General features: G+C 41.5%; 1 protein-coding gene across 8 annotated transcripts in view; it reads right to left on the minus strand.

Annotated features, from left to right (window-relative positions):
- Window positions 1-12,465, minus strand: part of acacb (acetyl-CoA carboxylase beta) — a 36,632-nt gene that overhangs the window by 17,022 nt on the left and 7,145 nt on the right. For all 8 annotated transcript variants that reach the window (XM_088935665.1, XM_088935664.1, XM_088935663.1 and 5 more), the window contains 23 exons: window positions 9,573-9,705; window positions 9,161-9,299; window positions 8,759-8,868; window positions 8,511-8,592; window positions 8,216-8,314; window positions 7,866-7,975; window positions 7,410-7,520; window positions 6,888-7,097; window positions 6,470-6,640; window positions 5,939-6,100; window positions 5,034-5,197; window positions 4,596-4,746; window positions 4,138-4,241; window positions 3,888-3,969; window positions 3,379-3,524; window positions 3,063-3,213; window positions 2,575-2,709; window positions 2,115-2,261; window positions 1,622-1,810; window positions 1,295-1,395; window positions 1,116-1,204; window positions 815-939; window positions 393-506 (listed from right to left, as the gene is read on the minus strand). In XM_088935665.1, coding sequence (XP_088791791.1) covers window positions 393-506; window positions 815-939; window positions 1,116-1,204; window positions 1,295-1,395; window positions 1,622-1,810; window positions 2,115-2,261; window positions 2,575-2,709; window positions 3,063-3,213; window positions 3,379-3,524; window positions 3,888-3,969; window positions 4,138-4,241; window positions 4,596-4,746; window positions 5,034-5,197; window positions 5,939-6,100; window positions 6,470-6,640; window positions 6,888-7,097; window positions 7,410-7,520; window positions 7,866-7,975; window positions 8,216-8,314; window positions 8,511-8,592; window positions 8,759-8,868; window positions 9,161-9,299; window positions 9,573-9,705 — 3,025 coding nt within the window. The remainder of the gene's footprint in view (window positions 1-392; window positions 507-814; window positions 940-1,115; window positions 1,205-1,294; window positions 1,396-1,621; window positions 1,811-2,114; window positions 2,262-2,574; window positions 2,710-3,062; window positions 3,214-3,378; window positions 3,525-3,887; window positions 3,970-4,137; window positions 4,242-4,595; window positions 4,747-5,033; window positions 5,198-5,938; window positions 6,101-6,469; window positions 6,641-6,887; window positions 7,098-7,409; window positions 7,521-7,865; window positions 7,976-8,215; window positions 8,315-8,510; window positions 8,593-8,758; window positions 8,869-9,160; window positions 9,300-9,572; window positions 9,706-12,465) is intronic.

Raw genomic sequence — 12,465 nt, forward strand, 5'->3', positions numbered from 1 at the left:
AACAAATTTCTTCAGATTTGAGCACCACATATTACACAATGAAATTTATTAAGTTTATCCAGTCATCAGAATTTCTGGACTTATTCTTGCATTTGTTACCACTTACAGAGCTGGGTACTTAACAGAAGCAACCTCAGTGACTTACACTGGAAGACAGCAGTACTCTACCTGGGCCCAGAACCCACAAACTTCCAGTTATGAGTCCAGAAACCCCACTATTCCACACTGCTGCGTCTTGTCAGTTCAGATCCACTTAACAAAAGTTCTGCCCTTGACAACATTCAATATAAAGTGAGGTAGGGAAAAAAACTACAAACGAACTCTTCAGAAAAAGCACAGACTGGAGCTTCTGCACCAGGAAGTCGATGTCTAAGCAGTGCCCAGGTCCTCACCTGTCTGGCTCGTAGGGCGACCTTGGAGTTCTCAGTTTTGCTGAGCTGCGTGAGCTCATTCAGAATGACCATCAGCTCATCGGCTAGAGTGGGGTCCCTTCCACACAGCTGATCCTGGTGTAGAGAGAAATGAAAGGTGCAGGAGGGGTCTACCAGCCAGTTTTGGAACATATATTCAGTACTATAAAATCAAAATCTCCTTCTAAGTCTGACAAGCAGCATGTTGTTGCAACTGTTCATTTCATGTAAGAGAAAAAGTATTGATTATTCCATAGGCATTATCACATTCTCCACCGAACAGCTTTAAAAGGCAAATGTCTTTTACACTCAAAGGAATTCACACATAAGGGAATAAAACTGTAGGCAAATGTTTATTTTTGAACTACAGCACTGCAAGTAAATACGGAAGCTTGAAAACTTACAATCAGCATTGTAACAAGGATGTTCTTCTTGGAGACTTGAGCGTGAGAGAAGATGCACTCAAGCACAGGAGACATGTCAGGCTTGTAATGCTCCCTCAGATTGATCACACATTTGTCGTAGTGATCTGAGAACAGAAGCATGTGTGAGAACAACGTGCAAGTTAACTTTCCTGAATGAAAGACATCTACAATACAGCTTTTAATCTACCCCTTTTCCATTATTATATATAGATTTGAACTTGAAATACTAAGTGAAGTGATCATAGTTTCCCTATTTCTGCACAGGATTAAGAATGCTTACCTTGCTGAAACTGCATCTCCACCTGCAGGTACCTCCGTAGCAGGTCCAACACTACAGATTTCATGTAACCCCGAATGCCACTACGATATCTGGGGAAAAACAGACACACAATGACGTAGGCTGGTAAAAGTGCTGCTTTTCATCATCAATGGGGAATATCTACAGATAAAAACACTCACCTCTGCACTAGCTGCACAATACTCTGTGTATTCATGAAGAAGACCTCTCGATCAGCCTTTCTCTGTAGTGTGGCTGCATGGCTGTCCAGGACATTGGCTATCTGAAAGGGAGTGCTGGTCCTTTACAGCACTGTCATGTTATCGCATTTAAATAGGTCTTAATCCCAACAAATTTCTCAACTATTGGACATAAATTGAGGATATTTTCTATAACCCCCAGACTGGACTATCTAGACCCTATTATCAATTTTATTGAGACTTTTTTGAATGAGCTGAGAACTTGCGTCTGAGAGCACATGCTACTGTTCATATTAGCTGAATACTAACCCGCTGGCTGGGGAACTGGCAGAGAACTGAGGTGATATTGCTGGCATACTGGGCCATGACTTTACGGATCGCTTTCTCCACGGAAACAGGAATTCGGCCAGCGACACTGGTCATGATCTCCTGCAGCTCCAGAAGAGGCAGGGAGGGATCTCGCAGGGTCTTCATTAGCTTCCCAACCCACTCCTTGACCTAACAAAGAGGGAGAGCGCAGCACGAGTCCTTCTCACTTCTTGCTCTGCCATAACCCAGAAGGCAAGATCCGTTCATGTTTAATAGCAAGTACAATACAATCTCATGTGACATTCAGTGTTTTTTATGAATGTTTTAGCTGGCATTTTTTTGGGAAGGAGGCTGGACAGTGCAATAAGGTTTGTAGAGAAGGACAGAGATTTGGATTACCCATCTAGGGCTGAATGAGCTTTTTACACCTACACATCAACTTTACTGCCTCTTCTTAAAATGCAAATTTGAAATATGAAGGCAATCTTTATACCTTGGAACTGAAATAAGGCTCTGGTAGGCAGTACCCATCCATGACCTTCACCAGGTTCTCCAGCACACTGTGAAAGATCTGGTGGAGCTTCTCCCCTGTGATGGGCAGGGGCTGCTGTGGCAGCAGGGGTGCTGTATTTAGCTCAACCTGCAGCAGCAAAAGAAGGCAAAGAAACAGCTTAGTCCAGCTGCCTGAGTGTGGTGCACAAAATAACTACCCACAGACAGAAGCACAATTATAAGACTGCATTAGCATTTCACTTAAAGCAGATAAACAATCTTCACCATACATGATGTGGTCATTTAACTGAAGGCTAGTGAGGATGAAGGAGGCATTCTGCTTATAATTTATAGCAGAAGAATTGGCTCCATTTCTTATGTCATGGACGTAGCTGTCAGCTGAATGCCCAATATGTAGCTCAGCCGATGTACTGTCCACCATAAAGGCCTGATGAACCTACCGGGTGGAGGCTGGTGGGATTATCCAGCTCCAGGCGAGCGACTACACAGCCGGACTCCAGCACGGCCCCTGGCCTCTTCACATAGCGGACACAGCCCGACTCCTGCACGTTGAGAGTCATCACCATCTTCATCACCTAGACACAGCCCACATGTCAGTCTATAAACCAAAGTAAGCTAAATTCATTCTCGCTTGTATGAGCTGTGATAAGACCGTGGTTGATGAACCAAGCCTAGGTTTGAGATATAGAGCCTAGAATTCACAATCAAAATCCAGGATGCAGGTAGCTCAGGAAAAAAGCCGAGATATAATTTATTGTGTGTAATTTATTGTGCTTCCTAGAAAGCAAGTAACATTACATCCAGGTGTAGCCGTCAAAAGGCAGAGGATCAGGGAATTTACACAAGCCCCTACACCAATGTGCTATTGTGTGATGAACACTTTTTTAAAAAAAAGTTGTGAAAACTAATGAAAAGCAGTATTGTATACCTCAATTTCTGCATAGCAGCTGCCAGCAGAGATATGGCCCCCATCCTCAACCAAGTACTGTAGCAGTTTACCAGTAGAAGGTGATCTTAGAATTGTGGGATCCTTCTCCTTTTCAAACACACAGGTTTTATTGCCAATTGTGATTCGGTACCTTCAAAATAAATATTTTATTAGAATACATTATCTAATTTTAACATGACAGACTGCTCAAATTATGCTCATTTTCACGAGAGTTTCATACTACTATTTATAAGCAAGACCTATACCCAATACAGACAATCTCAGCTAGGAAAACAGCTGCTGCAGACAGACTCACTTTTCAACCTCTTCTTTCATGTATGTAGTGTAGCTGCTGCCATTATAGGAAAGCAGGAGCCCTCCATCACTCAGTCTGTGAACATCAACCTCAATATGGGAGCCATTCATGATGATCACATATGTAGTTGGGGACTGGCGTGCCACCTGCAAGAGACATGGTTAGACACAGCCTAAGGAAAAGTTTCTGCAACTCAACAGCAAAATGACTTGCTCATCTGTTTTTCAGTTAACCTCTGCAGACAAACTGTAAAGCAGCAATTTTCTCAAGCTATTCTGGAATAAGGAATATGGTAAAGTGATGTGCGCCCTGTGTTTTGCAATGGCTTTTCAAATTAGTTTCTCTATAGTCTTTCATTCACATTGCTTTCAGGATTGTCCCTAGGTTTATGGATCATGTGGGGTTAGAGAAAAGGTTTCACATGCATAGTACAACCTATGGAGAGAGTATACTCCTGGAAGACACCAATTTCAACAGAATAAAATGAAGACTGCTTAAATGGTTCATACCTTGAGACAATACTTCACTCCTTCATAGATCAAATCCACACCTACTGCGTTAAGCAGGCTGTCTGCAGGCAAGACCTGGCCCCTGTGGGGACATCAACAGTGGTAACAAGTCTGCTGATGACATCTGACAGGTTGTGACTATTCCTCCACTTTCCAGAAACAAATCTTGCCATTGTTGCCTTGCCAAATAATTTAAGAAACTGTATTACGGCGACACAGCTGAGACTGATGAGATTAAGGTCTTGCTCACCTCTCAAGTGAGTGCAGGAACTCAGACATGCTCTTCCTGAAACCAGCATCTGCCACATGCAGTGACCCACACACAACACCCAGCATAGTGTCCGGCCTCTCCGCCTGAAACATCAAAAGCACATAACAGTGGTTATCGCACAAATAAAAACAATGTTCAGGAATGACTAAATAAAATTCTGCAGAGTACGAATACTTTTGTTCAGGTTTCCACATCTATCATCCTTCATAACCTTCACTTCATATGTTGCAAGAAACTTCAGAGGCAAGAAACGAAGCCTGACTAATTACCACAACAGTACCTAACTTTAACTGAAATTTAACCTCAATTCTAACGAGCAGGGGATTGATTCATTCTTTAACAGCAATTATGGAGGCAGCCCTTTATTATGTGACTGCATGAGTTTGCTGACCCCCAACTAAGGTCCAGAGACATCACAGATTTACACAAGGCCTTACCTGCACCTTCTCTGCAATGAGATGATCAAGCCACCCTGTGTCAATGTCATTGTTCCTGAAGCTCTCAGTCTCCAGGAGCTTGATCAGATACTCCACTGTGGTTCTGAAATCCCCACGGATGGACAGCTCCTTCATAGCCACTACCATGTTACTGGAACAAAATTTATCACAGACCAATGGAAGAGATCCTCTACACCGTTTTCTTTCAAACTGAGTTTACTACAAATTCCAGCCTCATAATTGTCACAGACATTTTAGAGATTAGATGACAAGAAAACAGCTTGTTCATGATGTCCAACAGTTGGCGAACTTTTAATATTGTATCGAAATGTGTCTATCATTCAAACCAATGACAGTATACCGTGATATCTGTGATACAGGAAGGCGATTATAAGAGGCGAGTGACAAAAGTTAATAAAAGCTAACAGCAACACTTACGAAATGGCTTCCTCTCGGTTCTCTCCCCAGGAGAAACAGTGGCCAAACTGAGAATCGGCAAATTCATGCAGACCTCCTGCTGCCCCCACACTGAAATATCCCCAAACATTCTTATTGCTGCGAAAATTCAGCTCCTGGACCGTCCCCGAGCTTGGCTTGAAACCCTTGTGAAGATCAACAAATTAGAAGTTACATGAGCTTTACTTGCAGCTCCTCAAGTGCACCTCCAGCCTGGGACTTCAGATACAGCATTAACTTCCTTGCTAGAACAAAGTTTGGAGTTTTTTTATGAGCTATTTATGAGTATTGAATTAACTCATTTTAAAATTCAAAGAAATTAGAAAAAAACAAAAAGATAATGGTTATTTACTGTATACTTTTAACGGTGTTGAAAAGTACTAAATTAGAAAATACTGAGAAAAAAGGTCTTTGTCTAAAGGACTGGGGAAATACAGTAATGTCAACAGCCCCACTGTTCTTTGCAAGTGGATGCCAATTCTTAACTGGACAGTACACCAATGTTCAAACACAGGAGCCTCTGCAAACATTGGCATACTCTACACTGGGAAATAATGGAATACTGCTTACATGGGGCCTTAGTAATTAGGATTTAGAGACCATTATAGAATCCTTTAAAAGGATACATTTCCACTGAATGTTTAGTTAATGTAGCATCTGTGAGAATCTGACCATCATATCAAGTTGCAATTAAATATTAAATCCATTTAATTTGAAGCACTGCTACTAAAACAAAATCCCCAAAACACTTATACTAAAAATGTCTACTACATTGTACATTTACTACAAAGCTGTAAATGTAAAAAAACCATGTCTACTTATTTTATTTTAAGGGTTAAGCGAGCCTTTTACTGTGCTTTAAAGTCCTCCTCCATTCAGTCCCATACCTCATCAGGGTTTTCGCTGGTGATTCGGGCAGCAATGACATGACCCCGGGGGCTGGGAGGACTGGCAGGAGCCTGAAAATTGATGGGCGAGTCTCCCCAGGGTGTTTCCCCGTACAGAACTCTGATATCCTTGAGCCTGTGGAGGGGGATTCCCATTGCAATCTGCAGTAGGTAATGAAAAGCATATTTACAACATCCTCCATTACACATCGCAGTTACAATTACAGATTTACACCTATTGTATTCAGTGGAAATTTCCCAAATCCCTTTCCCCAGACCTCTTCATATTGTTTTTACACTTTGCAATTTCTAATGAATAGACATATACAGTACAGTAGGTGTGTCAGCCAGCACAATCTGCGATTTCTGTTTATAACTACAGGGTTGAAGGTGTACTTAGCTACACCATGGTGGATTTTTATCAGTGTTACATCAGAAAAAATATAGTATTTCACTAATGACAGACAGGGAGTGATTTTTCCTTCTGATAAAGAAAACAGGTCTTGCAGTATTCCTAATACTGAATTTCACCTGGAGCTGAGCTGCAGGCAAGTTGACATCTGCTATCATTTCAGTGCAGGGATGTTCCACTTGCAGACGAGGGTTTAGCTCCAGAAAATGGAAGCTGCCATCTTCAGAGTAGAGGTACTCCACTGTCCCAGCACTCACATAGCCCACCATCTTAGCCAACCGCACAGCACACTGCCAGACAAGAGTACAACGTCAGCCCTACTGAAACAGGAGCAGTCAACTATGGCTTACAATATTCCCTTAAGAAAATGGCTTAACACCTGTCGTCTCAAGAGATGCCGATTTAAAATGCTGCTTTAATTACCCTTCCCAGAAAAGGGAGAAAAACCTAAGCCGCACAGCAGATTAGATGCAAGTAAATGATCAGCTTTGTCAGGAACAAATCCAAGTGTACAGACTGACCCACACAGTCCCCTACCTGTTCCATGTACTCAAAGACTGACGGAGCTGCTATGGTCGCTGGGGCCTCCTCAATAATCTTCTGATGCCTCCTCTGGATTGAGCAGTCACGCCCAAAAAGGGAAATGGCGTTGCCGTACTGATCCGCCAGGATCTGAACCTCCAGGTGCCGAGCGTGCTCTGCTAACTGCATCACAAAAATGGGAGAGCCAGGAACCTCTGCTTGCACCTGCAGACACAATAAAAAAAACACAGAAGATCGGTGCTTCAATCCAGCTCTTTATCGACAGACACCCCATCTACAGTACATCCATCCAGATACTGCACATTTTTGTTTAGGACCCAAGTGCATACCCACACTTTTATGATGATGACCACCTGCCAGACAGGTTAATACAGACATGGAGGAGTCTTTTTTTTTCCCCCCAATGAGTATAATTAGGAAAACCTACACGAAAGAAAAATGGGTACCTCTAAATTGCAAAACACTTTACGATAACGGGGTTTTTTAAACCCCTAAGGAAGATATGGTCTCACTTACCTGCCTGAAAAAGCTGGGAAAGTCCTCTGCACTGTCCACCTTCCTGATGCCCTTTCCTCCTCCTCCTTCCGAAGCTTTGATGACCACAGGATAACCTATTTTTGCTGCACTCTATAAAGGACAAACAATAGTTTCAGAAGATAGATGCTCTTCGTCCATTATTTTTCCAAAATTGACCCAGTTAAGTTCAGTACTTAACTGGACTTGGAGCCTTCTTATACTGTACATCAGTGAAATTCACTACATTGTGTAGAAATATATTAATCCTTTTCAGCTGCCCGCTGAAAGGCTGGAATAAAATTTTAGAAGAGTAAACTGCCTTTCATGATTGTATATCTCTTATGAATGTTTTTTACTTCTGCAGGGCTACTCGATCTCTGTCATCCTATCCTGTGCTACTGTACATTATTCCAAAAGACAGAGGGATTTCTATGGGAATGCAGCAGGGAGAGTTACCGCTAGTCCTTCATCTACATCCCGGACGCAGCCCTGCGAGTAGAGCTCCGAGGACACGCTGATCACATGGCCTAGCCGCTGGTCTTCTTCTGCCCACTGCACTCTCAGTCCTGCAGGGGTCAGAGCAGAGCGAGATCTTCGCCATTATTGAACCGTTACTGATGCATTTTCCACAAAGCTGACAAGGCAACGCCAGCGCATCATTAAAGAAGACCAATGCTTTTGCACAATCCTGCATATTTTTTCACATGCAAATGACAGCCATTGTTTCTGGTCATTCTATAACGGGATGTAATAAAAACACATTGGTTTGGTGTATACGCAGAATGACAAAGCACGGCACACACTACCTGTTCCACTCCAAGGCAGAATGGGAATGTCTGCACTCTGGGCCACTATGGAAGAAGCCACCTTGTCTCCTAATGCCCACATGGCCTTGCTGGAAGGACCTGATATTTAGAAAAACAATGTAAAACACAATAACTCCCTTTTCCTTCAAAAAATACATCCATGAAATATGATCTTTAGACAGTAGTTCTGTTGCACATAAGAAAAGTTAAAGCCAGTGCTGCGCCAACATATTAATGCCAGCTAGCATTAATAGGATAGCAAATAGAGGTGAGCAACCAATATATTGAACCTTACCTAAAAAGCTTATTCCATTTTTCTGCAGCAGCTCTGGGAGTTTGGGATTTTCAGAAGCATGACCCCAACCAGCCCACACAGCCTACAGAGGGAGTTACACCATCACGTCTCACTCAAAGGTCTAGCACACCATCAAATGCAGAGCATAACATTTTAAAAACGTTCAACAGCTTTACAATGCTCTATTATCACAGAGGTGTGCAATTTAATTTTATCACTAATCAAACCATAAATGTCAAACCAGACACCTGCACAGGGATTCTCTTGGCAATGTCCACAATCAGCTCTACGTTGGCATAGTTGTTATTGTTGGATCCACCAGGAACTGGAACATAATGGTCTGCCATTTTGATGTACTCTGGGAAAGAGAGGAAAGGAATTATCATGTAATTAAAATCTACAGTTAAGCACAGTATTATCATTTATAGCAATTAATAAGACCTAGTTTAGGCACTCCCCATTGGTAATAAAAGTTAGTGACAAATTCATATGAACAGATCAGTACAAGGATGTCATATTCCAAGTGCTCTGAAGTCAGGAGTGTATTCAAATCACCTCGTCATACTTCACACACAGTGGTCCTCTTTGTCTCTCGATCGGGACGTCTCACACCGAGAGCTTCCCCAATTTTCCGAGAAAGCTGACCGTACCTGCGTTCGCCTTGAGGTCCTCAGGTGTAACCATGACAACAAAGCGGATCGCCCTCTCGTTTCGGAACATCTCGTACGACCATCTCCGGATGGAGCGCATGCACTTGACAGCTGCAATGCCATTGTTGGCAATCAGGACCTGCAGGAGCAAGCCGAGCGAGATGCGGGAGAGAATGAGATAAATGCACAAGAACGGCAGAAACAGTCATTTTAACACCTGTCCCTTCCAGCAATCATCCGCCCTGTGAGCCAGTGTTGAGTGTTAAGGCCACTGGAGAAGGCATGCGGAGTGTCTCCTTAAACTGAGAGGGAGCAGACGGGAGAACCTGTTGATAGCTACAGCGCTACAATGTGTGCCTTGCATTGTGATTCTGGTGTGCGCTGAGAAAACACGCGAAGAAAGAGGGCTGACCTTCTCGATAACACGGTTGCCACCGAAGCGAGTGACGAACTCAGCAGGGGAGGCCACTGTGAAATCCCGGTGAAGGTCCAGTCTCTTGTGGTCTCTGCCCTTTTTCATCAAGTGCAGGCCGGACATGCTGGGCCTAGAAGACAGCAGAACAGTCCACTATAACAGACAGCGTAACCATCTGAACAAGGCCTGTTCTCCTCTAAAAGCTTTCTTACATCAATGATCACTGCATAGACTAAACACTTGTTGATATCGGACTGTAAAAGAACAGTTTGTTCCCTTCTATTGCCAAGAACTGCTGAGGACGCACATAATATATGAAATACCCACCAGATAGGAATTTCACAAAGTTACTTATCACTAAGAATAATACAAAAATGCCAAAAAAAACTGGAAGTGATTATAAATTTGAAAGGCACATAATAGAACCAGTGCTGAAATCAGAAATAATGATGCATGCTTTCCAATAAATTTCTTTCAAATATCACTCAGAGCTTTTGAAGTTGATTGAGCCTTTCCCCTGCTGTAAAAAATACATTTGAAAGTCATTAACAACTGCAGTACAAGGCTGGTCCTTGTAGATCCACTTTTCCCCATCAAACAAGTGTCAATCAACAGTATTCAATATTTTTATTGTCAGTCAGACACTATACAGTCTGACAAATGTTGCAGAGTTAAGAATCCTATTTCTGTTACCTGACACCATGCTCCCCTTTCATTAACTTCTCTGTCTGACCTGCTTTTAAAGTTCACCAGACCGTATCAGCACTGCAGAGGTAAACTTATCAAAATCAAACCCTGGAGGTAGTTAACTCTTTCACTGGATTGACTGACCACCCAAGGGCAAAACAAGGCACAGGTACATAAACACACAACCGTATAGGGAAAAGCTTCTTTTTAACAAGCTCATAATTCCTTCACAGACAGATATACCCTATACATAAAAACAGTACAGAAAAAGGCCATTTCATTAGGCTTAGTTATTTTTTGCACCTCCCCCACACACACAATCCCTGCACGAAATTCAAAAGGATTACCCAAGAGACCCAAAGAGGATTTACACATAAAACTGAAAAGTAATCAAAGGGAACTTTAACAACACACTTCAAAAAGTCTGGAAAACTATTCTCATAAACAACGTTTTTCTAAATGTAGAAGGTAAGACCGTTTCAAATGTTGAAAACAGGAGAAAGTGGGTCAGTAAGTCTACTGTTCTTGACACCCAATGCACATCAGGGGTTAACAGAAAGTGAAGTGCTGTTACTTTTAATTGCTCGCTAAAAAAGGGCAAAAGAACAGATCACGTGACTCCACAAGACATAAACAGAACCCCCTTCAACAAAACACTATCAAGGAAAAAAAGTACATCTCTGATACATTTGCATATGTAGTCTCACACCGAAATGCAGTACTTTTACTATACTTTTATCATAAAAGTACTTAAACTTTACTTTTTTCTTGCAATTAATTACGTTACTGAAGGACTGATTAAATGTATTGCAAAATTGAACATTTATTTGTTCCTTTACCACCAATGCAGACTGATGCATCTCTCAACTCAGAATTCACAAAGGCTACATATTGTATGTCGATATTTCCTTGCAATATATACAATTTAAATTTAGCTCTGCATTGAATATCTAATAGATAGTCTTTCTTTTAAATGAACATTGCTGACCACATACCAGGCAGCTCTAACTGGACATGAAGTAGGGGAAAACGTGGAGAGAGAACATTGCAATGATGACAACTTATGCCCTTCAGTAACAAAGATGGCAAAAGTTGCTGCAACAAAATATAAGGTAGAGGAATTCAATGGCCTTTATCTCAGTTCATTAAGGATTTTTTTTATTGAATATGTAGCCCCTGGGATTTATTGCTGATCTGCCTGTGGAATCATCCTGAAGCCAAGGACAGCATTTTTCCAGGTCTAACTGCCAAAAGCCAACAATTGACTCCCAACACATCATGATACCAGACGATCTCTGAAGTACAACAGATGGGGGGGTCAGTATCTCAATGTTAATATTAGCTTTTTCATGAAGACACTGTGTATTTTAACATTCTTCAAAGGTCTTACTTTCAAGCATATCCATGGTTACAACAGCAGGATCATTCATAAGGGAATATATATGGAAACAAAAATGTTACAAGAATTCGGGGTTCGTGTCATAAACGGCTAAAGTAAAATTAAACTTTGTTGGGCAGGAACTTGGAAACAAAGCTAAGCAATAACACTTCCCGGGTAAGTAAAAAAAAGTGCTAAATATTATTGCCATCCTTACAAACATGCTTACAGATTTCTATACAGACTATGAAAACTATAACTGGTATTTCATACAGTATCTCCTAACTCATACAGCAGATGACAAGGTAGGAGCTGTTGTGCATCAATGATATAAATATTTAGTCTTATCACAGCACAAGCAGCACTTTCATGCAACTTAAAAAAAAGCTTCCTTTTTTACCACATGCCAGATAATCTGATAAGTCACATTCAAGACAACAAACATTATCTGCAAATGTTTTTGCCTTGAAATAAAGATCTAAATGAACATTTAAACTGAACATGCTAGAAATGTTTTTTAGCTCCTCTAAAAAATCGCTCTCTTAAAAAAAAGGCACTTCTGTGTCCTAGCAAAGTGAGCATTCACAAGGAACAAAAACAATTTAAAAATAGTTCGGAAAAAATGGCTGCAGTAGGAAAGACATTTATCCTGAAAGATGTTTATTTTAGTCACAAAGTGCTGTTAGTCATGAAGATGCTTTTATTGTGCAAACACTACTGGAAACAAATATCCTCCTGTTACAGATCAGATAAAAGACAGATGCAGCTGAGAAACAGCCCGTGTAAAACTCTGGCTTTCCATTTACAAGAGCTGTAGGACTCCCC

The sequence above is a fragment of the Atractosteus spatula genome, chromosome 17, assembly GCF_055471065.1.
Source record: "Atractosteus spatula isolate fAtrSpa1 chromosome 17, fAtrSpa1.hap1, whole genome shotgun sequence".
Taxonomy (NCBI): Eukaryota; Metazoa; Chordata; class Actinopteri; order Semionotiformes; family Lepisosteidae; genus Atractosteus; species Atractosteus spatula.